The sequence below is a fragment of the Loxodonta africana genome, chromosome 3 (assembly GCF_030014295.1).
Source record: "Loxodonta africana isolate mLoxAfr1 chromosome 3, mLoxAfr1.hap2, whole genome shotgun sequence".
NCBI lineage: Eukaryota > Metazoa > Chordata > Mammalia > Proboscidea > Elephantidae > Loxodonta > Loxodonta africana.
In genome coordinates this window covers 105,274,639-105,300,968 of record NC_087344.1, presented here as the reverse complement: position 1 = coordinate 105,300,968, position 26,330 = coordinate 105,274,639, and the positions used below count along the sequence as shown (strand labels likewise).

The following is a 26,330-nucleotide window of genomic DNA, read 5'->3' as shown; positions in this document are numbered from 1 at the left end:
CTCAAAAATCATCTTAAAAGATCAAATAGCCCCAAAGTTTGTTAGACTTTGGTCTAACACCCCCAAATACGTGCTCATAAAAAAAAAAAAAATGAAAAAGGGAAAAAATGGTCAGATAAGTTCGGGAAATACTAGGACGGTTATACAGGTGTTTTATTACCAATTTCTTAAAGCTTTTAATATTTAAGGGCACCACGATTCTCTAAGAGGCTATATGCTGTGTTTCTCTAACTTTGGGCTATTGCATAACACCCCAAATAAACAATTTGATGTCAGACTGTCCCTCTGCTAAAGTACACACCAAGAGTAGAACTGACTGTCCCTTCTACCTACTCCTTCCCACTTTTTGTTCCATCAAGTGCAGCTACAAGAAATTAATCACCACCACCACCCCTCCCCCCAGTAGCCTACTACAGCCTCTGTTCCCCTGATGTCTAGTCTCAAATACCCTAGAGAAGATGGGGAGGGGACACACAGTTTTCAGTTTTCAAAGCTATCATGAAGCAGATCTGCTTTCTGAGAAAGGAAATTTGGTGGCCTTGAAAATATCACAAATACAGCCTTGTCCACTGTTTCTGGGTCCTACCCCCTGACTTCCTGCCCCCTCATCCCCTTGCTCCTTCATGCCACATCCCCTCACACTTCTTTTAACTCAAGAATAACTTTCCCACCCACAGATGAGGCTACTAACATATGGTACAAATGCCAAATAGCTGTAACGTAACTGAAACAGGAGGATCAAATGGCCTGGACAACCTTAAGCTTGGTAGTAAAAGGCTTTTGGATATCAGTATCAGATCTGAAAAACTGATGTATCTTCTTAAAACATAAAGAATGAGAGAAATGTATACTGGCCAGGCAAGCTCAATGAGCGTGCTGGTTATTGCAGAAGCCATCATGGGGACCTGAAATAAGCACAGGGCACTGCTTACCCACTTTCCATCCTCTGACTGCACCTGCTGTTGACACACTGGTGAAGAGCATCTTGGAGGCCAGGATCAATAGCGGTGTATGTCACTGGCTCCTGGTGGACCTCGCAGCTTGGGTTTCTGTGCAGAAAGCAAATATGAAGGTTAGGACCAACACTACCCCCATTCCAAACTCATCATGGCCCTGGCTGCAGGGCTATCTGAATGGGCTGTAGGGCAGCTCAGTGGAGTGGTTCTTGACAGTGGTCGAGAGAACCGAGTTTGAATCCTGGTTTTGTCACTTAACATGACCTTGGGCCAATTACTTAACCACTCTGAGCTTCAACTTCTTCATCTTTATGTGTAATAGAAATAACATTAAAAAGAAAAATTAGAAAGTCATAAATATTCAACAAAACAGGAATATATAAAATCAAAAACGAATGTAATCTCCCTTCATTCTTCACTCTAAATCTCACTTTTCAGAGGTAAGCAATGTGAACAGTTTAGGAGGATTCTTTTAGACATTTTTTTCTCTGCCTAAATAAACGTATGCTAGTATACACATACATACTTCATTATCTTTCATTTAAATTATTTAGAATGGATTTACTACAATTTATTTAACTGGTAGTAAAATATAAATAATGCTGTATTAGGTGTGAACATGTGTGTATACGTGTGGAAGAAAGGTACTTGCATATTTACCACAGGGTTAATTTGAAAAGTAAGCGACATAATGTGTATGAAGTACCTAACATGTGGTAGGCACTTAGTAACTGTGCGTTACAGTCTCATATTTTTTGGCAGTAGCACATATATTCTTTACACTTACACAATACTTATATTTAGACCTGAAAGCAGACTTCATTTTAGAGCACTAGGGAACTTGGAATCTGGCTCACTAAACACTACCATCATTAGATGAAATCATCTCCTTACACCGCAACCCAAAACAAATCTATAAATGAGAGCCCACAGTGTCATTTTTTACCGGTTCTCGGCATTAGTGAGGTTGCCAGTGCATTCGTTGACCTCTAGAGGGCACTCACAAGGACATTCACATTCATTTTGTTCCATTCTGAAAAAAAGAAAGTGACAAACTACATACTGTACATACAGCAGGGGAAACAACACAAAGAAACCATGAGCTAGCTAAAAAGGAAGTTCTTACCAAAGCTTTAAATACACAATTGGCCTTAATCCACTGCTCTTAGGACAAGGATGCTGCAAACGACCCAGTTCTAAAGGCTTTTGTAACTGAGACTTTCCTTTTTTCTAGTACACACATGAACACTTTCTGTTTATTTTGCAGATGTCACTTGAAAATGACTGGCATCCGTTAAAATATTAAATAGGGTGGTAAACAGAGAATATGACCCATCATGTTTTTACCGGTGACAGTTGAGACAGAGCCGGTCCACCATGCTACAAGCACAGAAGGCAAGAGAATCGCATGTTTCGTTGACAATGCCGACAAATGCATTGGTTCCCGGGATCCTCGCCAGTCTGTATTTAGAACAGTGGCTGCCGTGCACAAGGTTTGTCAAATCCCCCTGTGGAACAACCGAGAGGTGTCAGGAGTGATGGACAGCGATGCAAAGACCCTACCCTGCTTTGGTGAAAACCCCTCAACTGTCTACTGAAAATAGCTTTAAAAAAGTTTACGTGTGTAAGTGTGTATTCATGTATGCACGTATTTATTTCTAATTACAAATGTAATACATAGTCACTGTTAAAATTATGGAAAATAAAGAAAAAATACCTATAATCCAATCAGTCAGAGATAATTTCCATTAAACAGCTTTATATAAATTTTTTTTTCTTTTATTTATGCTTATACAGAAATAAATCTTTGTAGCTATATATATATACAACCTGGTTTCCTTTTTAAATTACTTAACAGTATAACATAACAAAGGAAATAACTTCAAGAAACAATAAAAGACAACTTTCAGGTAAAGAACAGTTTAAGATAAACTCAAAGGCAAACTTAATTAACAAGAAAACATGCATTTTTTCCCCTCTCTTGGGTAACTTTTCTTCTAGAATAAGACAATTATTTAAAAACCAAAGTGTCTTTAAGACAGGATCCTGCTTCCAGAATATTCAAACAATCTAAGCAAAGCAAGTATTCTCCGAGTTATTCTATAATAAGGAAATGTGGTAGCCAGCTTCTTGATCTGCCAAATTTGTCTACCATATTGGAAAACCAAAGATTCAAAACCAGTATCAAGTAGTGCATAATCATTTTTCTGCATGTGGGTTATATGCACTAGGCAAACTTAACACTATGTCAGTTTCCATGCCATTCATGCCTTACATATGTGTGGTGAAGATAAGCCTAACTCTAAGAATCATGTCTTTGACTGCTTGGGTTTTTAGAGGTCAAGACAAATTTTATACTGCCTGGAAGACACCTACCTCTACAATATAAGCAATAATATAGGATTATCACCCTGTTTGCTCCGATTCCTTTTTGGGATAACTGGGGCTATTAAGAAAGTATTCTACTTCATATTGAACTAAAATTAGCCCGTCTGAAAAACTTCTACCTGAGTATCCTGGCTTTGTCTACTGAAGAGCTAAGGAAACTGCTGTAGAAATGATAGAAGATGCACAGAGTAAGCCAGTCTTTCCAGTGACAACCTTCCCTAGCAACCTTCCTCTGACTAGATAGACTCCAGTGTGTCAACGTACCATTTAAAGAAAGCACTGCTCAGAATTGTATGGAGTCTGAACAGAGTAATAATTACTTCTCTTGCTTTCTTGCTTTATTCACATTATTGCATTAATATATTCATTTTTTTAAACTCCTTCTCTCTTCCATTGAACAACTGCTTTTGCAGTTGCTTTTTTGAGGCTAAATTTAGAATTTTCAATTTAACCCAATACATTTTCAAAATTAATTTTTTAACTATACATTTAGTGACATAAACTCATATTCTGAGTAAAAATCTTACTTCCTGTAAATAACTTTTTGAATACCGGTCTGGCATTCCTCTTTTTAGTCTTCTCCCAGCTAAGATTATTTACAAATCATTAAGAATGTCCCTAAGATCTTTAACCATGTCAAGGTAAAGCTGTAGTACCTCAAATCATACAAAATATCCTAAGCTAAGAACAGATTATTTTCCGGATGACCTACATGCCAGCTCCCGTCTAGTAGGGTGGACAACCAAGGGCTGACCTAACTCGGCCTTAGGGGTTTCAGATTACTACGTGGTCTCTAGAAGACAGGAAGAGAGGAGCACATGGTGCCGCATGTATTTATACAAGAGTGTGGGAAATCAGATTCAGCAGGCATTTCAAGGGCTTAGACTGGGTGAGTCTTTAAACAAAACGAAAACAGAATTACAAGTGTGAGGCCTTAAAATATTCACTTCTCCCTTCTGGGCTTTATATCCCACAACTGTCAGACTGGGGAGCTGGACTAAGGTCCCTGTCAGTTCTATAATTCTGTGATTCTAAGGCAGAATACTCAGACATGAACCATTATTCCATTTCACATTCTATCACAGGCTAAGGAATGAGAGTGCTGACAATCAACTTACCACAAGACTAGTGTTGAATTTGTAAAACCTCTGGACAGTTCTGTCACTGAAGCTGTTGCACAGGTTTTTCTTCACAAAGTTGGGGTGGTTCAGGATGTCATTGGCTACCAGAGGCTCCTAAAAGGCCAAATAGAACAGAAGACATGCCATGTAATGAGCCGCAGGCTGTTGGAGAACTCATTATCAGCCTCCCAACAAATACCTTGTGGGTGATGTGCTGTTGTTCCACAGGTGCGTGTCCTTTGGGGTCAATGAGGGTTGGATGTGCCACCAGATAACCCCTGTCCTCCATTATGAAGCACCTGTACCAAAACAAATGGCATTCCTCATTCATATACGTGGTTCTTCTACATTTCCAGAGAGCATTTATCTTGCTAGCTCTGAAACACACTGCATTTATCTCAGGTTCTCAATAAATACTCATTGAAAAAATGAAAGATGCCTGGCACACAAGTGGACAGATACATTATTCTTGAGGGGGTAGATCACCTGGGGATACAAGGTGGAGAGTTACACCCAACTCTGAGGCCACCTACATAGTTCACACAGAATGTGCCTACTCAATTCAAATTAGGTGGATGCAAAGATCTTTTGCAAGGATATAAAATGGGAAGTTTATTCTTTTTTCAGGCAAAGGAGACCCTGAAGGAAGTGGACTTTAGTATTTATAGGCACAAACTTCAAGTAAACCATACAGTTTCTTCTTTTGATGATAAGCATACAAAATACATCATTTGGGGGACATAAAAAATATATTTGATGGAAATACTAAATAAGCAAATCTGGAATTGCTTTAATCAAGGCTACGTTCTACTCTATTTCAGTCTACATTAGTCATCTCAGTTTGCCATGAATCCTGCATTTCCCCATTAAGGGCCAATGTGAAATTCTACAGTGATACGAAGCATGGACCATGATACTGAATGAAGAAAGCTATTTTAAAAAGTGGCCTGCATTAAATTAAGGGAATGCCCTTGCTTTGATCAGACATGTTCTTTTGAAATTTAGGAGGCAAAGACTTTTAGTTCCATGAGCCTGTTTCTGGGGAAATGTAAAAAGAGCAGTCTAAGCGTCTGAAAATTTCACAAAGACTCTGGTTTAATAACTAAGTTAACATCAAAAGCACTGCACAAGAGTACCCTCTGGTCTTTCTTGTAACCAAGTTGTGGGAAACCTCTAATTGCTGGCTTCTAGGGAAACAGGAGCTGTTGGAGCATTCTAAGCAGTTACTCTCCTTGTTATGAGTTGAGTTTATCTAAATCATAAACAGCATGTATCTTACAGAAAGGAAAGAAAAAGAAGAAAAATCTTCTTAATAGAACACCCAAGCCATGGACTCGATTTGTGATCTTGACGATGACTCTGTGGATGCCATTCAAGTAGAGATACCTGATATCTTTTTCTTTATATTTAGGCAGCTAAAAGGAAATGATGTCCCTAAAGGGCTTACCTTATTTTGTTGCCACCATCTTGGTTACACACTGGTAATAAATCCATCAGAACCTTGTAGAAGTATCTAAGAGTGAAGTCAATGCCCATCACAGCCACAGTGTGCCCAGAAGACAGCTGTGTACTTTATGTGAAAAAGATCAAGAAGAAGAGGCATTTCTTATTTAAAGGTAAAAGCTATGTTAAATCATAAGGACATATTATAGTATCAGTAGTATATTTCAACCGGTCTTTCCCACTTCTCACCCCTACAAAAAAGATAAACTAATTGACTGATAGAGAAAACTTTAAGACTGATAAGTATACATATTCTTAACCTGCCATGGAATATAACTAATCCCCTGACACTACAGGAGTTCAGAGAGAAGCTGGACAATCCTTTGGTCAGAACATGGGGCTCTGGTGGGGGGAAGGTATCAGGTGGGAGGTTGGATGGATGGCCCCTATTGTTCCTTCCAACAAATCTCTATAGACAAGGAACCTGAAACGTCATAAAGGTTATCTGATTAGTATAACGTTATATAAAACATAGTAAGAAAAATGCCTTTCTAACTTTCTTTCCACAACACTAAAGGTAGTTCTACTTAAAGCAAAGCTTGTATTCTTGAATATGTTCTGATTCATAGACCAGTGCTTTCTCCATTCAACAAAACCACTCTCAAAAGTTGCGGAGTAGAGAAAGAGAAAGTGGGCAGGAAAACATGATGCAAACTTTTTGGCTCTAGAATCAAATGTATCTGAGGTCAAATCCTGGTCCTATTGGATTCTATCTATGTGGCTTTTTGGATGCTACTTAACCTTTCTAAGCTTCAGTCTTCTCATCTGGAAATGGAGATAAATTGGTACCTACATCATAAAGCCATTGTTGGGATTAAATAAGATATAGTATGTTTACAGTGCTTAGCGATGTGTCTAACACATAGTAAATACCCAATAAGGGGTAGTTACTCTAAAGAAAACTAAACAGTGAGGACTTACAGCTCAAGTCTGGGCAGAGAATGAAATTACTACTTTTTCAGAGAAAACATACCCTAAGAAACTGCTAAATATATCAAAAGCGTGGACTTCTCATTTGGAACCTCATTTTTTTTTTAAGGCTATGTTCATGGGTGGTTGGAGGGCCATGGATTATTTGGCCAGTGGACCCCTGTACTCTTGTGGCTGGGAATGTGCAGGGTTTAACCAAAATGGGACTTTCTAAGAGTCAAAGCTTTACCATCATCTACCCACCCGATTTCTTTATAAATATCAAAGGAAAAAAAAAAAAGGCACTACTATTGACAAAAACCTTAAAAATATCAATTGGAAAATGCAGAAGAAACTCCCATAGTAAAATTTACTTCTTAAACGTCAGAACTCTATAGTCTTCGCACTCAGGCCGCTGACACATGAGGAAATAAGTGCTCGTGATCACTAGCCCTTGTTGTTGTTAGGTGCCAATGAATCAGTTCTGACTCATAGCCACCTTATAGGACAGAGCAGAACTGCCCTATAGTGTTTCCAAGGAGTGGCCAGTGGATTTGAACAGCAAACCTTTTAGTTAGCAGCCGAGCTCTTAACCACTACGCCGTCAGGGCTCCCACTAGCCATTTGAAAAATGCAAATCAAAACTACAATGAGATACCTTCTTACCACATTACTGGAATGAATTAAAAAACAAAATAACAAATGCTAGAGAGGCTGCAGGGAAACTGGAACTCTTATGCACTCCTGGTGGGAATGCAAAATGGTACAACCATTTTGAAACAGTATGGCGCTTCCTTAAAAAGTTAGAAATACCACATGATACAGCAATCCCACTCCTAGAAATATATCCTAGAGAAATAAGAGCCATCACACGAATAACATAAGCACATCCATGTGCACTGCAGCATTGCTCACAATAGCAAAAAGATGGAAATAACCTAGATGCCCATCAACAGATGAATAGATAAACAAACTACGGTATGTACACACAGTGGAGTACTACACAACGATAAAGAACAATGATGAATCTGCAAAATATCTCACAACAAGGATGAATCTGGAAGGCATTATGTTGAATGAAATAAGTCAATCACAAAAGGACAAATATTGTATGAGACCACTATTATAAAAACTCATGAAAAGGTTTACACACACACAAAAAAAACAATTTTTAATGGTTAAGAGGGAGGGGAGGGATGGGGAGGGAAAAACGCTAAATAGACAATAGGTAAGTGGTAACTTTGGTGAAGGGTAAGACAGTACACAATACTGGGGAAGCCCGCACAGCTTGTCCAAGGCAAGGTCACGGAAGCTTCATTGACACACCTAAACCTCCTGAAAGACCAAATCACTGGGCTGAGGGCTGTGGGGACACCTAGCTCAACTGGCATTAACACAGTTCATAAAGAAAATGTTCTACATCCTACTTTGGTAAGTAGTGTCTGGGGTCTTTAAAGCTTGTGAGCAGTCATCTAATATACTGGTCCTGCTTGTCTGGAGCAAGGGAGATGAAGAAAACCAAAGACACAAGGGAAAGATTAGTCCAAAGTACTAATGGACTACAAGTACCACAGCCTCTACCAGGCTGAATCCAGCACAACCAGATGGCAACTGGCTACCACCACCAACTGCTCTGATAGGGATCACAATAGAAGGTCCCCAGACAGAGTTGGAGAAAAATGTAGTACAAAATTCTAACACACACACACACACACAAACACACACAAGACCAGGCTTACTGGTCTGACACAGACTGGAGAAACTCGGAGTATGGCCCCTGGACAGCCTTTTAACTCAGTACTGAAGTCATTCCTGAGGTTCATTCTTCAGCCAAAGATTAGACAAGCCCATAAAACAAAACAAGACTAAATGGGAACACCAACCCAGGGGCAAGAATGAGAAGGCAGGAGGGGACAGGAAAGCTGGTAATGGGGAACCCAATATTGAGAAGGGAAGAGTGTTGACAGGTCACAGGGTTGGCAACCAATGTCACAGTATTAATTGTTTAATGAGAAACTAATCTGCTCTGTAACCTTCATCTAAAGTACAATTTAAAAAAATAAAATAAAAGTGTATTAATTGTTTAATGAGAAACTAATCTGCTCTGGAACCTTCATCTAAAGTACAATTTAAAAAAATAAAATAAAAGAGAACTCTAGTCTTTGGAATGAAATCAGCTTTGCCATGTAGACTATTGCTTCCTTCTGATTACAGTCAACATTAATACTAATTTATATTACAGCAATACCATTAGAAAAGGAATTGCGACCATAGAGAAATTTCTATCAGAGCTTTGCTGTCTAAGCTGGGTAGCTGGGGTTAGGGCAGGCCATGTTGTGGGATGACGTTTGAGAAGCTACTGCCTCAAAAGAAGGCTTTATTGTTACTAAAGTAACTTAAATTCCACCCGGGGAGAAATTCAAGACCATTATCGTATGTGGGATTTGTGCTTTATAGCAAATAGTGTTTTGCTGAAACATAAGTCAAATGGATTTTAAACCCATCTGGTAGTCCAGCAAGGAGTGATGACTCTCAATGATATTCATCATTATGATAATAGTAACAGCTTCCATTTACTTAATGTCCACAATTTATAGACACTCTGGTAGGCATCTGAATGCAGTATTTCAATTATTTATCACAGCAAGCTTACAAGGTATTATCATTTCCAAAAAACTGAAGCTTGGGGGAGATTCAGTATTTGCCAGAAGTCACGTAGCGAATGACTAGTAGAAGCAGGACTTTAAACCCAGTGTTTCTAACTCCAAAGCATATACTTTTAACTTCTAACCTGTACTGCCTCCTTAGATCTGCACAGCATTCAAGAGTCTCCAAGCAATTTTACCCAACCTATTTAATTTCCTGTGAAGATGCTTGAAAGGAATTATAGTTCCCATTTTATAAAGGAAAGGTTAGGCTTAGAATGGTTAAAAGACTTACACAAGATTGATCCCCTTTTACTTACGGTATAAAGGCCAGGACCCAGGTCTGACTGTTTCTACAATACCATAGTCTCTCATTGAGAAATACAATTGAAGTTTGTTAGAATATGTTAATTTTGTTTTTAAGCTTCTCCTGTACAACTGCCACCTGCAGCAATATGATTAACATGCTGAAGTGACATATAGCCTATAAAAGTCTAGTGTTCATATTTCTACCTGTATTTCAGACATGTATACTGCAGCAACTCAAAGAATACCATAGAAAAATGAAACCAAACCTGTATTTCTAAATAAACAGTACAATGAACCAGGCTGTTTGCAGTACTTTTTCGAGATTTCCACTGCCAAAAACTTGTCTAACCAGTCCCTTGATCAATAACCGAACTTCATCTCTATCAGCTTGATCATTCTCCAAAGAATGCAAAACAAGAGTCTCAGGCTGCTAATGAAGCTCACAGAAGAATCACAACCCAGCACAGCTACCAGGAATAACTGATAAGTGAGTGTTGAGTTGGAAAAAGAGGCAGGAAATGGGCTGAATGTCTAGCCTCTCCTCTTATCAAAAGGCCCTCCCCAAGCTAGCAGCCAAACCACTTCTGAAAACTAAGGGTGAATGGGAGTGCTTCATGACAACTTGACCATTAGCTTAAGCTGTTTCTCTTGCTGAATAAAATGCCAGAAATTTAAAACATGAATAAAACCAAAAACAATTGCTATTGAGTCAATTCCGACTTACAGCAAACCTATCTGACAGAGTAGAACTGCCCCATAGGGCTACAGGGCTGTAAATCTTCACGGAAGCAGACAGGCACATCTTTCTCCTGTGGAGCAGCTGGTGGGTTTCAGCTGCTATTTGGTTAGTAGCTGAGCGCTTAACCACTGCAACACCAGAGTTTCTTAAGGCATGACAATACAAATAACTGCCATTTACTTGGGACTCGACATTGTCAAGTACCGTACTAAGCATTTTACGTGGATCATCTCTAATTCACATAACCTTAGTTTAATATGGGCATTATCACCTCTGCTTTACATCTAAGGCTCAGAGAAGTCATAGGACTTAGTAATAATAAAAGTATTTAACAATTATTGAGCCCGTACCGCATGCCGGAGTCCCTGGGTGGTATAGTTAACTTGCCTGCTAACTGAAAGGTCGGAGGTTTAACTGTACCCAGAAACTCCTGGGTAGAAAGACCTGGTTATTCTGAAAAATCAGCCACTGAAAACCCTATGGAGCACAGCTCTACTCTGACATTCCTGGGATAGCCGTAAGTTGGAGTCTACTTGATGGCAACTGGTACCCCATGCCAGACACTATTTAAGAGCTTTACATATACTATTTAATTTAACCCTTAAATTAAACCTGTGAAATGGGCTGTATTATCTCTCACAGGTGGTGAGGAAACCAAAGCAAAGAGGGAACTCGTGTACAGCCACACAACTAATAAATGGAAAATCGACTTGTTCAGACTGGAATTCCATTGCAGGAGGGGGTTAGGTTCTCAAGTTGGCACATGAAGTCAAAATCACTTGAAAAAAAATTACCTTCGGAAAGCCTGTCTCTCAATACAGGTGTCAAAGCTGCTGTTGCTTTGACTGAGCCTGGGAAGAGGCAGTTGACATGCATTCTAAATTACGTCAAATGAAAAACATACAGCTTTAAAAATAGTAAAAATCATCCTCAGCTAGACGAAATGCTCAAATCGTCAGGTCCAAGAGACTGCACATCGACCAGGGCAAGAACAGACACTCACTCCACGGGATCCATACTCATTGAGGACAGGAGGCTAGAACACAGAATTTAAACTGCCATTTCTCACTCCACTGCCAACCCTCAATTGCTAAACTTGTGTAGCTTAAATACACTATATTAAATAACTAAATAAGGGATTTGAACCCAGGTTTGCCTCACTTGGAAGCCCATCATATTTCTATCATGCTTCGTTTGGACTAACACCATAAATATTTGTAAATAAACCAAATCAAAATTCTCCTGCCTATCCGAACCCTGACAAAAACAGGTGTACCTACATATATGAGCATAAAAATCCACCCCTTCCTCTCCCAAAAAAAGAACAGTGTAAGAAGGGGAAGCTAATGGCTCTTCCTCATCGGTTGGCAGTCTGGGGGAGTCTGATACAAGTGGGTTTCTGCCTGCCCTCCGCTGTAACCGCATCTTCAAGAGCCCAGTTTTGGCCCATTTCATTGTCATCAAAGAACAAGGTAACTATTGTCCTCTCAAAGAATCAGCCTTCATTTACTTTTTCTCAGTTGATCAGAATATATTGGAGGGATGACAAGTCTTGCTATTCAGACATTAGTAGGCGTATGCCCGACAGATGGTCTGCTAAGGAAAACACTGAAGGAATCTGTATTTGAAATGAGTATTTACTTGTTTATATGTGAAATATTGTATGATGGATGCAGTTGACATAGCCAAACATATTATTGTGCCCTGCAAAGGAGACAAGGTTTGGCTGGCTGCAGGGCCCTGCGATCCATGGAGACACAGGTCATGACATTGAAATTCCACAGCACACTGCTTCCGAACTCCTGCTCCCAATGAACTTGGCATTAGAGTACTTCTACTGAATTCAATCATTTGATACATAACAAGCACCATTGAAAAGCATAAAGTTAAGCAAGAAAATCTGTTTCCTATAAATTTTAAGGCATCGTTACAGGTAGCAGTCAAAATGTAGTCTTTCTTGGTTGCTAGGGAAAAGTAGCTATTTGTATAATGGATTAAAACAAGGGGACTTGCCTCTCCACCCAAAATTCTACTGACATTTGAAGCTTAAATACTGACGGAACAGAAACCTCAAAGGCAAGATTTCCTCTAAATATATTTACAGTGATATTGACATTTTGTAGCATTCCTAGAAAATCAATTTTCAAAAAGCCTTCTTATTTTTCAAGAGACAATGCAAAGACAAAGAAAAACAAACAACCAAAAAAACTTCCTAATTGACCCATATACAAAAGGTAATATATTTTTTTCTTCACTAAATGCTCTTTTATTGGGAAAACGCTTTCTGACAACAATATGTCAGACTCCTATTGCTATTTCTTCTGTTGGTTTAAGGTTGGTATTTCTACCAACTGTGATACTCAATCTTTAACACCTTTCTTCTTCTTTTTTTATCATCATGGCTGCCAAGAATAGGTTTAAGAGCCTTTGATCTACTCAATTCACATTGTAATCTTTAAGGTAGTCTTACCTCCATTTTACAGATGTCTGGGGAAGCTCAAGGAACTCAGCATTACACAGCTAAAGAAGATATTCAAACTCCAGCTTGCCTCACTTCAAAATGCTTTTGCCACTAATCCTTGGTGTCTATTATTCTATTTAAAATTTCAAAATATCCTTTATGTGTTTAAAAAATGACTGAAAAATTAATTAAAATATTACCTAGATGAATGAATCGTGTGACTGATCGTCACTACATAGCCAGCTCCTCCAACATCGAGGTATGGGCCAGTCAAAGAAATCAAGCCTGGATTAGCTACGGCATGGAGATACCTAATGGAGAACAAAGAAAGTCTTAGCGTATAAACAACTACTCTGTAAATTTCAAAGAAAAGTGAGCTTGTAACTCTAAAGGTATTTATTATAAACTGTGTCCGTATTACATTACAATTCAAAAAGTTTATCTTTTATGTCTGACTGTAGAATCAACACAAGAGGTCAAGAAAATAAAAAACCTGTTGTCATCGAGTCACTTTCGACTCATAGCGACCCTATAGGACAGAGTAGAACTGCCCCATAGAGTTTCCAAGGAGCACCTGGTGGATTCAAACTGCTGACCTTTAGGTTAGCAGCTGTAGCATTTAACCACTATACCACCAGGGATTCCCAGAAGTCAAGAGAATCTGAAATTCCCTCTTTTTAAAATAAACACTGAGCTTAGTACGTATCTGAGCTTATTTTAAGATCTACAACGCAGATGTTTCATAGGTTAAAATAAAAAGGAGTTAATGAATGAAGTAGAAACAAATTCAGTTGGGCACATCAAAATGCACCCTGGATTAGTAAAGGTGGGGGAAGCGGCAATAAGAACAGCCGACTCATGAATGTCTCAGTCGCTAAGCAGCACGAAACGAGAAATCCTGTTTTTATGCCCAGGTCGCTATACCACCTGGCTAGCTTTTGTTTCTGAAAATCAGAGTAAAAATAAAGCCCAGAAATAAAAGAATGTTTCTGAGTTTACATGTGTTCATTTTTCGTAGGTCATACATGAGTTATATAATTCTACGCCAGAATCACCTGCAGTGAAAAATTAACTATATCCACTGTTGAAACACTGTACGAGGCAGGAATCAAGCAAACCACTAGGAATTGAAACAGCCACGTGTAAGGCATTTCAGTCTCAAAATTTCAACGAAGAGATAAAAACACTATGGCTGGAGGAAACCCACAAAGCTGTTGTCAATGCTAAGTTAAAAAAACAAAACAAAACTATTTCAAAACATGTTTTGCTGCCATGAAAGTATCTTCTTTAATGTGACTGCCTGAAGTGGCTTTATTGTAAATACTTATCATGTCTCTCCAGGATTTGGGGGGAAACTTTGATAAAGGAAGCCCTAAAACTCACCATTGTCTCCTAGTGGGATCAAATGCTTTGTCCATGAGGGAACCAGGATAAATTCTGAGGACGCCATTGGGTGTTGCTATGTAACGGCGGACAATGTAAGTGTTCAGGCTACTCATTTCCATTTGTGTCATCCATTCATCTGTGACGTGGCTGGTAGCCATTACTTCATTTCTGACAGAGAACTAGGAAACAAAGGAAGACATAGCAGGGATCCTTTAAGACTCACATGAAAAGAGAGTGGGCTGCTGGCAGGGCTTCCCAAAGCTCTCTTGCAGAGAAGCCAAGCCCAATTACTTCTTAAAAACCTTTCCACAGCAGATGGATGTGGCCTCACTTGGTGAAAACAAAAGCTCACCGAAATATAGAGTCAGTTGATGTGTGATTACTCACTTATTTGCCCTAGGAAGGTTTTCTCCGTTTAAGAGGAAAAACTCTATTGTGAAGTGCATTAAAACACAAAAAGAAGAGGACAGCTAAATCTTTGCTCCTTAAACTTCATCATATTTATCTCAACAGACAGCAGTGGGCACTTCACTTCTTTCCCCTGGGAAAAATGGGGCTGGGAAAGTTTCACCGGTCTCTAAATCACAACCCCCTACCCTGGAAACCCCAGTGCATCTGACATCTGAAAGAGATCCTTCATCTGGTCCCCAGGGCTTCTTAATCCATCAGAAGGGTCATCGCCGACCGGCTTTCCCTGGGCCACACACTCCGCCTTTCTGGCTCTCCAGCTGAGAGGTACAGATCCAGAGCTGGGTTTCCCACTTCAAAGGTTTGCTGCCAGCAACCCCCTCCTGGGTCTGTGGAGAGAGTCGACCAAAAGTGAGGCCCCAGGCCAGCACTCACTTTGAGCCCCGGGTTAGCAATGAGGCGGGTGTTGTCACTGAGGTAGGCTGTGTAGTGCTCCACCATGCGCTTTGTCTCTGGCTGGCTGAGGTGTTCATAGGGGGAGGAAAAGCTGCCAGCAGACAGCATGACGGTTGGACTTTCTGAAAGAGAAGCAAACAAAGCAGGCCTGAGAGGACTGAGACTTCATCTTTGGCCCAAGCGATAGCATCACTGTCAATCAATCGGCCACGGTGGCTCAGCATCTTCCACAAGCAAAGCCAAGACCTCGACACTGCGAGGAGCTAAAAAGGGAAAATGCCACATTTGCCCCTCTCAGGAAGCTTACAGTCATGAGCGAGCTAGGTGAAATACACGCACAAACAAATACAAGTGCCTGAAATGGCAAAAGTACAAAATATCATAGATCTATATATAGTATGCTATACTTATCAGAATCGAGAAGCAGTATATGACAGGGAGCCACGGACTAGGTTGAAACCGAGCTCCACCATTTCCTGGCTGCGTGTTTTTGGGCAAGTTGTAATATATGTAATATTTTCCTCATCTGCAAAGCAGGGGAAACAACTGCCCCAACCTTATGGAAGTATGGTGACAATTATTGAGTTAAAACATATATAGCAAATGAGTCAATAAATGTAAAGCACTTAGAATAGTGCTTGGCACATAATGAGGGCTCAATAAATATTATTGTTCATATTAGAATATTAATTTAGGAAGAAGAAAAGATGGAACAGTGGAATAAACACAAAAATTAAATTAAAAAAATCATTCTCGCAGATGGTAGCAGCCAAGCTTGGCATAAACAAAAGGTTGTGGAAATAGAGTAGTTAAAGGATTCGTATTTAATTGTTGGTCCTATCTAAAAGGGAAACACTGGTCCTTTATTTAAGGCAAAAATCTCCACAATGAATTACATTATGAAATAAAACCCTACATATTTGTCTACTGAAATTTTCCACTATTAAATCTTATCCTATTTTTATAAGTTTTAATACATTTTAGAAAACACTATCATGTGTCCTATCTCATTTAAATATGTACATCCATTTCTATTCCTTTTGTTAGTCTCACTCATGGTGTCTTTCTTCCTTGTGTGGTTGTTCTCTTTGACTATACCAGACATTGTATTTAAAAACTTATTTGTAGGAATGGGTTGAGACCTAAGAGGATGTGAGCAACTTCTTCCAGAGAGGGCACTTGATAGTTTCATTCTGCCAAGTGCAACAGCACAAGATAAGGCAGGGTGGTGTTGTGGAAAGAGTTTCCAATAAAGAGGCAGGATACTGGCCTAAGCTCTGCGTTGTGTGGCTTTGTACGCAATTAGTTCATGACCATTTAGTTCAAATTTAATTCTTGGGGCTCTGTGGGGCCACTCGGATGCCAGGAATCCCAAGTCAAGGCCTGATTTATTTGAAGTTCACCCATATCCTAAAGATGTAGTGCTTCAGGATCCCTGCTAAGAGCATGTATGTGTATTTTTTGGGGTGAGGTTGGGGGTGGGGGCAAAGGTGAATTGTTTCATTTATTTTAGGGTCTAGATCTTTTGGGGATCTTGAATTTGATCTCTATCTTTCTCCCTAACCCCCAAGGAGCTACATAAATCACAGTTCGATTTAACAACTGTTTCTTCTAGACTGGTAACTATTTATTTATATTGCAAAAAATGGTTTGAGTACTGGGCTCTTTTCTCTGTGTTACCTTTTCCTAGATTGGGTCCAATAATTCCTCACTATCATATTAATTCTTAGGTGCTTTTCAAGATTTAAAAAAAAGAGTTTCCATCCAGTATGTTTAGATGACCTCAGTAGGATGGGTCAGAAATCTCAGTAGATGGGTCAGAATCCCCTAGTCTGCCATTACCAGAAGATGCTCTCAGTAATACTATGTCTCATTCAATTCTCAGGGCATATTTGTAGGGTAGCCTGGAAGATTGTTGTTACGATCACAGTAAAAAGCAGAAAACTGGAGGCTTGAAAAAGTCAGATAACTTTCCAACGTTGCTTAATAGCTTGGGGGAGAGAGAGAAAAAGAGAGAGAAAGAATATACCTGAATGAATTCTCCTTGAACTCAAAGAACTTAGGATCCAGTTGGAAAAACAAGGGATAAATAGAAGAAAACAACCGTATAAGAATAACATAATAATATAAGAAATGTCAAAAGGCAATACATACTTCAGACCAAGAAAGTCACAGTAGAGTCGTGGGGCCAGAGTTATGAGGAAGAGAGATTCCGTGGTAATAGTGACAGAGACTGGACATTTTAGGAAAAGCCAGTGCAGTAGAATGGCTTGAGCACAAAGAGCAAAAGAACTAAGACAGAACTGAAAGCTCTGTGTCTAGGAGGCAGACACATACACTTACATATACCCAGTTACACATGTACATAATTAACCACATTCAGTGATGTCCTCTTAAAAAATTCCTCTTTGTGTATCAAGAAAGAGAATGTACCTCCATCAGCCCTCTTGAAAGGAGCTTTGACATATATTTAATATTTTGCCTCAAAATCTTTATCATCAATGAAATCAGATGGGAACTCCTTATTCACCGCCATTTCTCTTAATTTCTATTCCCTTTTTGGAATATCTTAATTATCTTGGTTCACTTTTATTATCAACTGATCCTCAAGTACCCTCCATGACCCCTCTATGGTCCCAGGGTTCTACCACCCAACGTGCAGATGAGTGGAGTGGTGGATAGAGCTCCCAGTGAAGAACCAGACAGGCAGGCCTGAGGTCTGCGTGGGCGAGCTGAGACTAGTCGATTAATCATGCGTAGAGGTTTGAGGTCATAAACTGCATTTTCTGAGCACTCTCTATGAGGCAGTGCTGGCCAATCAAAATACAGTGAAACCCACAAATGTAATTTAAAATTTTCTAGTAGCCACATTAAAAAAAGCAAAAAGAAATAAGTTAAATTAATTTCGATAATGTATTTTATAGAATCCAGCAGATCTAAAATATTATGATTTAACATGTAATCAACATAAAAATATTAAGTACTAAGTCTTTGAAATCTAATGTGTATTTTATACTTCCAGTACCTCTTAATTTGAAATAGCTACATTTCAAGTGCTTAGTGGCTCCCACATTGGACACCTCAGCTATGAGGGATTATCAGAAGGATATAAAAAACCTAGGCCTGAGATTTTTTTCTGCAAGAAAAATTGCTGCTCTTCACTGTTTTAAATTTCAAAAGTGACCTTATTTTCACCAATAGTAGTGTTTAGCTTGCTCACACAGCACTTGAGAGAGTCACGCACACATTAGCTTTTCAGTAAGCATTTCTTAGAAATGTGAGTTAAAGCACGTACATACTCTTTAGCATAAAAACAAGCAACAAAATGCCAAAACCTAAATCAAAACAAATAAACAAATGTAAAATCTAACCTTTGATTGACATCACTGGCTCCCCTACACTGCCTGTACTGCTAGCCCATGTCTTAGAAGAGACCATAACACAGCCTGCTCTTCTGGTATGATATCCATGCATAACTCTCTAGGATGGAATTTAAAAGAGGAACCAAACATGAGCGGTCTCGTTTGGAATCGAGAATCCTTAATCCCCTTCCCACCTGCGTCTCTTCCACTCAGTTAACCAGGGAACAGGAGACTATGTGTTCTACAGTACTGGGAGGGTAGGGTGGGACACTGACAACATGGACCACAGACGCCTAGTGTGTGTTTGGCACATGATAGCCAACATGGCGAGAGGAAGGAGCATGAGTCAATTCTAAGCTTTGTTATCTTGGGAAAATTATTTATCGCTGTTAATCCCAAATTTATAACATTTATAACAGGTCAACCCAGACGATGAATGTAAAACACCTGGCATAATAAATATAAATTCCTTTTTGCTTTCTTTGAATTACTTTCCTACTTATTAAGCTCTTTTGAAGATAGAAACCCATGGTGGATACTGTCTACTGTCAATGTGCTACATAGGTTCTTCCCTTGGGTCCCTTTTACTGTTTTTCCACACCCCCTCCCCCCAACCTCATACCTCTGTATCTGTGTGCTTGCCTCTAATGGGCTGTACCTGCCACTCTCTTTGGACTACTGAAACCTCTTTACCCAGCACTAGCAGAAAGCTGAAAGTGATTAAGGAATTTAAAAGCCCAGCTCCCTTCCTTTTAGCATAATTTACACTCCAGAGCCCCCTCTACAGGCCGAGGCTGGAACTTCACCTGAAATCAAACTCTTGCTTGGCTTCTCCCTGTTCCCTGTCCAGCTTCCCTCACTTCCAAGGTGTTTTCTTCTGAGAGCCCATTCTTAATAAATCAATAGTATACTAATCCTCATCTCAGCATCTGCTGAAGAACCTAAGACAAGGCTTCAAATCTTTTTCACATTTTTATCTCTAAACCACCTGGCACTACCGGCATTCAGTATCTTTTTCTTTTTTAAATTCATACTGGTATTTATGGTGAGCTTCTATGAGTAAGGGGGGTAGTGGTGGTTCACTGGTAGAATTTTTGCATTACATGCAAGACACCTACGTTTGATTCCTGGCCAATGTACCTTATGTGCAGCGACCACCTGTCTGCCAGCGCAGGCACGTGTGTTGCAATGACGCTGGCTTTTCGGACTAGGATGGACTGGGAAGAAAGACCTGGTGAAAAACCTATGGATCACAATGGTCTGAACTACGACTGATCATGGAGATGGCACAGGACCAGGAACCATTGCACATGGGGTCCCTGTGAGTCAGGTGCCAATGTGATAGCAGCTAACGACAATGAGAGACTGTGAGGAGGACAACAAAGGAAGGGGAGGAGCGAAAGATTTTACCTAGAGTTGCCAGCTGTTTGAAGTGGAGACAAGCACTTGGCTGGCCCAGGAGGTCCAGCCGGTGGTACAGTAGCTTGCTGCTGGGGACGGTATTGAGGTTCTTCAGTTGTTTGACAGGTATTTCTGGTTGTATCACCACAATACACAAAATAAAGGAGGTGTCTTGGACCTGTAAAAACCAACAAAGAATTTCTAACATAGAAAATGAAGGTCCCAAGGGGCAGGGACTCTGCCTACATTATTTTCTGCTGTGTCTCTGTCTTCAGCATTGAGATAGAAAGTGCTCATTAAATATCTGATGAATGAATAGAAGACATAAAAAGATGGGGTCAAAGAAAGTATCGCTGGCAAAAGCTGTATTTTCTGTTCTCCTTTCTGGTTGAGGGAAATTAATGTATGTAGTAGCAAACCCTAGAGCTAATGAAAGGATTAGAACGTAGTCTCTTTGAACAGTCATCCCAGCTCCTTTTTTGTGACTTAGGCTAATGGACACAACCTGGAACATGACATAAAAATACAATACTTATTCTATCTGAGTTGGAAATGTATTTAAAAATAGATAGTTGATTTTACAATACATGATCCGAGAAGTGACCATTTTTCAAGCCCACTTATATGAAGAATTTACAAAAGGCAAATGCATAGAGACCGAAGTAGATTAGTGGTTTCCAGGGACTGGGAGGCAGGACGAATGAGGAGCTATTGCTTAATGGGGACTGAGTTTCTGCTTGGTAATGAAAAAGGCTTGGAAATAGTCATGATGGCTGCACAATGTTGTGAATGTAATTAAAGTTACAGAATTGTACACTTAAAAATGGTTAAAATGGCAAATTTTACATTATGTGTGCATTTTACCACAATAAAAAAAAGAATAACATGAAGACAAGCTTTTCTATTATAAGTTTGTATTTTAGAAGATGAATAGAACCTATTTAAAAGATGGTGTGTGAATAAATGAAGAGGGTGATGACCAGCTAAGTCAGAGGAAAAGGACAGCGCCTTATAAAGCAGTACCAAAAAAAATGTGCTTTGCAGTCAAGGAGAAATTTTTATCTAGGCAGTGCAAATTAGAGTTTGTAAGGATGGTTGCAGAATCTTTAAACACAAGACAGATTCACATCTTCTTGGAATGGCTTTCAGGTATTGCTGCCAAGGATATTCAATTAGATTAACAAATTGAATCCTCTTCTTCCATCCACCAAATTCGAGAGTGGCAGGGTGTTCTGAAGTGGCATTTACTATTTCCTCTCTTCCCATCTCAGACAGTCATTCTTTGGAGTTTATGTTTTCTGTGTTACATGTTCCAAGGAACCAAAACACAAAAACCCTACCAGAATGACCAAGATATAATTTTAAAATTAGATCTGTACGAGAAAAAATAAAATTTACCCTAAGTATCTAAAAGCAGTACTTCATAAACACTCCTTAGGTGAAAACAGAAACGGATTTTAATACAGATCTTTCTATTGTGTTCGTGGGTAGTGCAAGCAGTCAGCGAGCTCAGCTGCTCACCAAAAGGCTGGTGGTTCAAGTCTACCCAAAGCTCATCCAGAAGAAAAGCCTAGCAATCCACTTCTGAAAATTCAGCCGGTGAAAACCTGATGGAGCACAGTTCTACTCTGACACACATGCGGTTGCCATGAGTCAGAACCAACTTGATGACAACAGGTTTAGTTTGGATTTTTTATCATGTTCTTAACTGAAAAAACAGTCTCTGTATTAAGGAACTATGATGTCCCTAAAAGGACTCTCCATGGCAGGAGAAAAATTCTTCTCTGCTGCTTGCACATGTGGTCTGTGTCTTGAAGTGAGCCATGCTGTGATGGTTACGGTTGTGTGTCAGCTTGGCTGGGCCATGATTCTCAATGGTTTGGCAGTTATGTAATGATGTTGTCATCTTTCATGATGTGATCTGCCAATCAGTTGTAGGGGAGTTTCCTTGGGGGTGTGGCTGACATCCAATATATATATGGACATTCTGGCAAAGGCTGATTGCTTGCTCTGGATCCTGCATCCTCCAGTTCTTGGGACATGAGCCTGTGGCCTGCCGTATTGTCTGCTGATTTTGGGATCTGTCAGCCTCCACAACTTGTGAGCCAGTAGCCTGCTGTCTTACCTGCCGATCTTGGATTCATCAGCCTCCGCAGCTCTTAAGCCAACAGCCTTATTATCTTACCTGCCAATCTTGGGTTCATCAGTCCCTGCAGCTACATGAGTCAGGAGAAGCCACCAGCTTGATGCTTGGCCCATGGACTTGGGACTTGCCAGTCTCTACAGCCATGTAAGCCATTTCCTTGAGATAAATCTCTCTCTCTCTATGCTTCACTGGTTTTGCTTCTCTAGAGAACCCAGCCTAAGACACATGCCTATGTAACATGGGGACATTCGAATATCTTCTGATAGTTAATACTTCCATCTGTCTCAGCATACAGCCTTCACAAATGCTCAAAGATGGACCTGAGTTAAACAGTGACAACTTAATCTCTTAAAGCTGCAAACATAGTCTCTCTAGTTAAACCTGTTGCCGTTGAGTTGATTTTGACTCATAGGGACCCTATAGGACAGAGTAGAACTGCCCCAGAGGGTTTCCAAGAAGCTGCTGGTAGATTTGAAGTGCCAATCTTTTGGTTAGAGCTGAGTTCTTAACCACTGTACCTCCAGGGACCCTCTTTAGTTGTATTTAAATTAATTCCATGAAATAATCATCAGTACCTGTTACATCTATCGATGCTAAGCAGTTTAGCCACTTATTCTTGGCATAAACTAAAATTTATTTGGATTATATTCAGTAGAAGAATCCATTTATTCCATAGGACAAGATGGTATCTACTTCCCCTTCTCCCACCCAAAGTAACTAAAGATAGCTAAAAAAATATTTACTCTTAATGCTGGGTAACGAGGCAAGCCTTGTAAATTTCAATCTCATTATTTATTACCTCCTTAATTGCTGACTTAATAGTGACCTGCCTGATAATTGCAGAACTCTGAGAAAGCTAACACTTCCACCTGAAGTGACTACACGATTGCACTTGTGGTGAAATGAGTTCCTCTATGTGGCCTTTTTTCTTGGATCTTTGGAAAAACGGCTTGAGAGATTTTTCTCCTAAATCATGAGGCGTTACCTTTGCCCTAGTTTTCACTCCAGAGGATTCATTACTTTTGTCCAGGTTGATTGACATTTCCTGGGTAAACTGTTAACAACTTGAGGTTTGATACTTTTTGTCTGGCCTCAGGCTGCAGCCTGCCCTGGGATTGGTGTGCACCTTGTAGAGGTTCGTCTATAGACTATGCAAATGAAGTGTCTGTGGCCTACTGAGAGAGAACTGGTCAGTTTGTGACCCTGGTTGGGAGGGCTGTGCCTTGAAATTGACAAGGAGTTTGTGTATATCTGCAGCCAACCCCATAGAAGTTTTTCAGATTGGAAGCTGGAAGAAGCAGAATGGAGAAAAGGCAAAAGAGAAGAGAGAAAGAGAGAGGAGGCAAAGAATCTCCTAAAAAAGCTGTAACCTGGGTCAAAGGCTGTAACACTGAAGACAGGGAGAGACCCGGAAGGGACCCAGTGGCAGAGTTGGCAGTGACAGGCTTGGAAGGGGCCCTTCGACAGTCAGTGGGGAGAGACAGCAGGACCAAGAGGAGCTTGTCTTGAAGGGGCCAACAGGAGGCCTGCACAGCTAAGAGAAGGGTCTGCTTGCTTGCACAGCTGAAAGGAGCTGAGAGAGCTATCTTACACTAAAGAAGGGAGGAATGTACTCTCCTCTTTGGGGAAGCTTTCCAGACTTTGCCTGCATGCTTCCTGATCCTGAGTTGTAGCCTGTTGGTCCTGATCCCAGATCGTACCCTGTTACTTCTTTAATAAACCACATAACTGTGAGTATGGTCTGTGAGTTCTGTGTGACCACTGCAATGGGTTATTGAACCAGAGAGTGCTGTGGGAAGGATGGCTGGTGTCAGACTGGTAAAAAAGTTGGAGGGTGGGGGTTTATCTGACCTCTACCTCATGAGAATCAGCTTTGGGCTGATCCTGGTCACTATCCCCTCTGAGGTTAGACAGGTTCTGACACTACGACCACTACCACAATTCTATAGTCTTGAACTTAGCTACAAAGAGAGGCCAGAATTTACTAGCATCACTGAAATATGGCTCTAAGAAGAGAATATTTCTTTCCAAAATTCTAAAATTGGTTTATTTACTGATACAAAGAAGGTCTTACAAATGCCTACATTTCTTTCTTTCTCTTTTAGTGATAATAATTATTAACACAGATAATTGAGCTGCTTTTAATCAGGATGTGTTGGAGGTAAAAAATCTTCAACTTTGAATATAAGCATCTATTTTCAACTAAGAAATTTGGTGTCTGGACCACCCTTTCGATGTGAAGATTAAGCAATTCATCTTTATTAAAGAAAGAAGAAAAAATATACATATAAGGGCAAATAGTGTAATCGTCCTCAAAAAAATTCTGAAAATGAGCTGGGTCAGAGGATTTCAAAATAGACTTTGACTTTCCTCAAATTTGTATTATCAAAGAATAACACCCCAATACAATTAGGCTTGTAAATGTAAGCTTATCAAATGGTTTCATCATTATTTTGTTTTCTTTAGTCTCTCTTTTATTAAATGCTGTGCCATAATGAAGCTTGAAGAACTAAACAAGAAGGTTGGAGAAACGCATGCTGGTTACTCCTGATTCCCATCATTCCTATCCCAGACACAGGCACTGCACTGAGTTGCTTGCTGAAGGTCTGAATCTACCACTAGGCTGGATGCTCTGTGAAGGCAGAGAGTATTGCTATTGTTCAACCTTCTTAGCGCATAGTAAATATTCAATAAGTAGTTCTTAAAGGGATGAGTAAATGGGTCCGTTTGGAGTCAACAAGTTAAACACAAGATATGGCCATCCAAGGGAATCTCAAGTGATTGCACTTTAAATTCAGTGATTAAAACGTCATGATAAAAATGAAAGTCCTCTTTCTTTTTAGTCAACTACAGTGTTTAAGGCCCCATGATGACATTGTTGTGATATGCTGAGAAGGGAGAGGAGGTGAGAGAAACATAAGTAACACGGACAACACGTGCTAGCCTCTATTTTTACAGGATTCTTTGAGGCCCGTGCCTAAATGAGGCTGGAAAAAGAAAAGTGAGGTGGGTGGGTGCTGAAAGTTATGGCTAAACTGTCAATCCACTCATGCTAAGTAAGAATAACCCAAGTTCTAACCTAAAATTTCTTTTTCTGAGAGAATGTCAGTAGAAGGGATTTATGTTTTTAAACCTTCCTTTTCAATTCTCAACTTCTCCAACCTGAGTTTTAAAACGATAAAAACTGGACATAGCGTAAGATACCTGGGTGCTGCAAATGGTTTGCTCTTGGCTGCTAACCAAAGGTTGGCAGTTCGAATCCATCAGTTGTGGTGTGGAAGAAAGGCCTGGCAATCTACTTCCATAAGGTCCAGCCATTGAAAACTTTGTGGAGTGCAGTCCTACTGTGACACATGTGGGGTTGCCATTAGTTGCAACCAACTTGACAGCAACTAGTTTGTTTTTGGTTCTGGACATAATCTAAATATACAATAGGGAAATTATGGGCCATCTAGACAGTGTAGTACTATACAGTGCAACACCCATAAAGATATTTATGCCTGTACATATATAAAAATCATCTGGAAATTGATCAAAACAGTTACTTCTGGGGAAAGTGAGGTCAAAAGCAAGAGGTAGGGGAGGACACACAGTCATCCATCAGTACCCATGGGGGACTGGTGCTAGGAACTCTCAGATAACCAAAATCCATGGATGCTCAAGTCGCTTACATAAAATGGCATGTATTTGCAAATAACCTATGCACACCCTCCCACATACTTCAAAGTATCTCTAGATCACTTACAATACCTACTAAAAAAAACTTCTAGCACAATGTAAATGCTGTGTAAATAGTTGTTTCATCACAACAGAAGACTTGTTTTGGAAGGTAGCCTTTCTTTTCTCTGAGTTTCTCGAGCTCTTCTGCGAATGATGATGCTGCCTCGGCACCAGCAGGTGCTGATTCGCCTGTGATCTTGAGTTCTTGAGGCTGTAGCGCTTTATGTAGCCAGCCTGCCACCCCAGCCTTCAACTCCTTCCTCTCCTCTCCTCACCCCCTCACACTTAGCCTTTGATGGATTGCTTTCACCACTTCATTCGCTTTTTAGGAGCCTTTTTTCTTCACAGAAACAAAGGGTGCACAAAACACACGTAGTGAACAAATGAGACACAAGGGGAACAATGCTCAAATAACTGGTG

At 40.0% G+C, this 26,330-nt stretch overlaps 1 protein-coding gene across 1 annotated transcript in view; it reads right to left on the bottom strand.

The window, feature by feature from the left end:
• CACHD1 (cache domain containing 1) overlaps nt 1-26,330 on the bottom strand; it is a 294,726-nt gene that overhangs the window by 14,427 nt on the left and 253,969 nt on the right. The window contains exons 13-22 of the mRNA XM_003411041.4: nt 20,054-20,222; nt 15,261-15,403; nt 14,415-14,596; nt 13,232-13,342; nt 5,913-6,035; nt 4,665-4,764; nt 4,463-4,579; nt 2,304-2,464; nt 1,903-1,989; nt 933-1,049 (exon numbers count right to left, since the gene is read on the bottom strand). Coding sequence (XP_003411089.1) covers nt 933-1,049; nt 1,903-1,989; nt 2,304-2,464; nt 4,463-4,579; nt 4,665-4,764; nt 5,913-6,035; nt 13,232-13,342; nt 14,415-14,596; nt 15,261-15,403; nt 20,054-20,222 — 1,310 coding nt within the window. The remainder of the gene's footprint in view (nt 1-932; nt 1,050-1,902; nt 1,990-2,303; nt 2,465-4,462; nt 4,580-4,664; nt 4,765-5,912; nt 6,036-13,231; nt 13,343-14,414; nt 14,597-15,260; nt 15,404-20,053; nt 20,223-26,330) is intronic.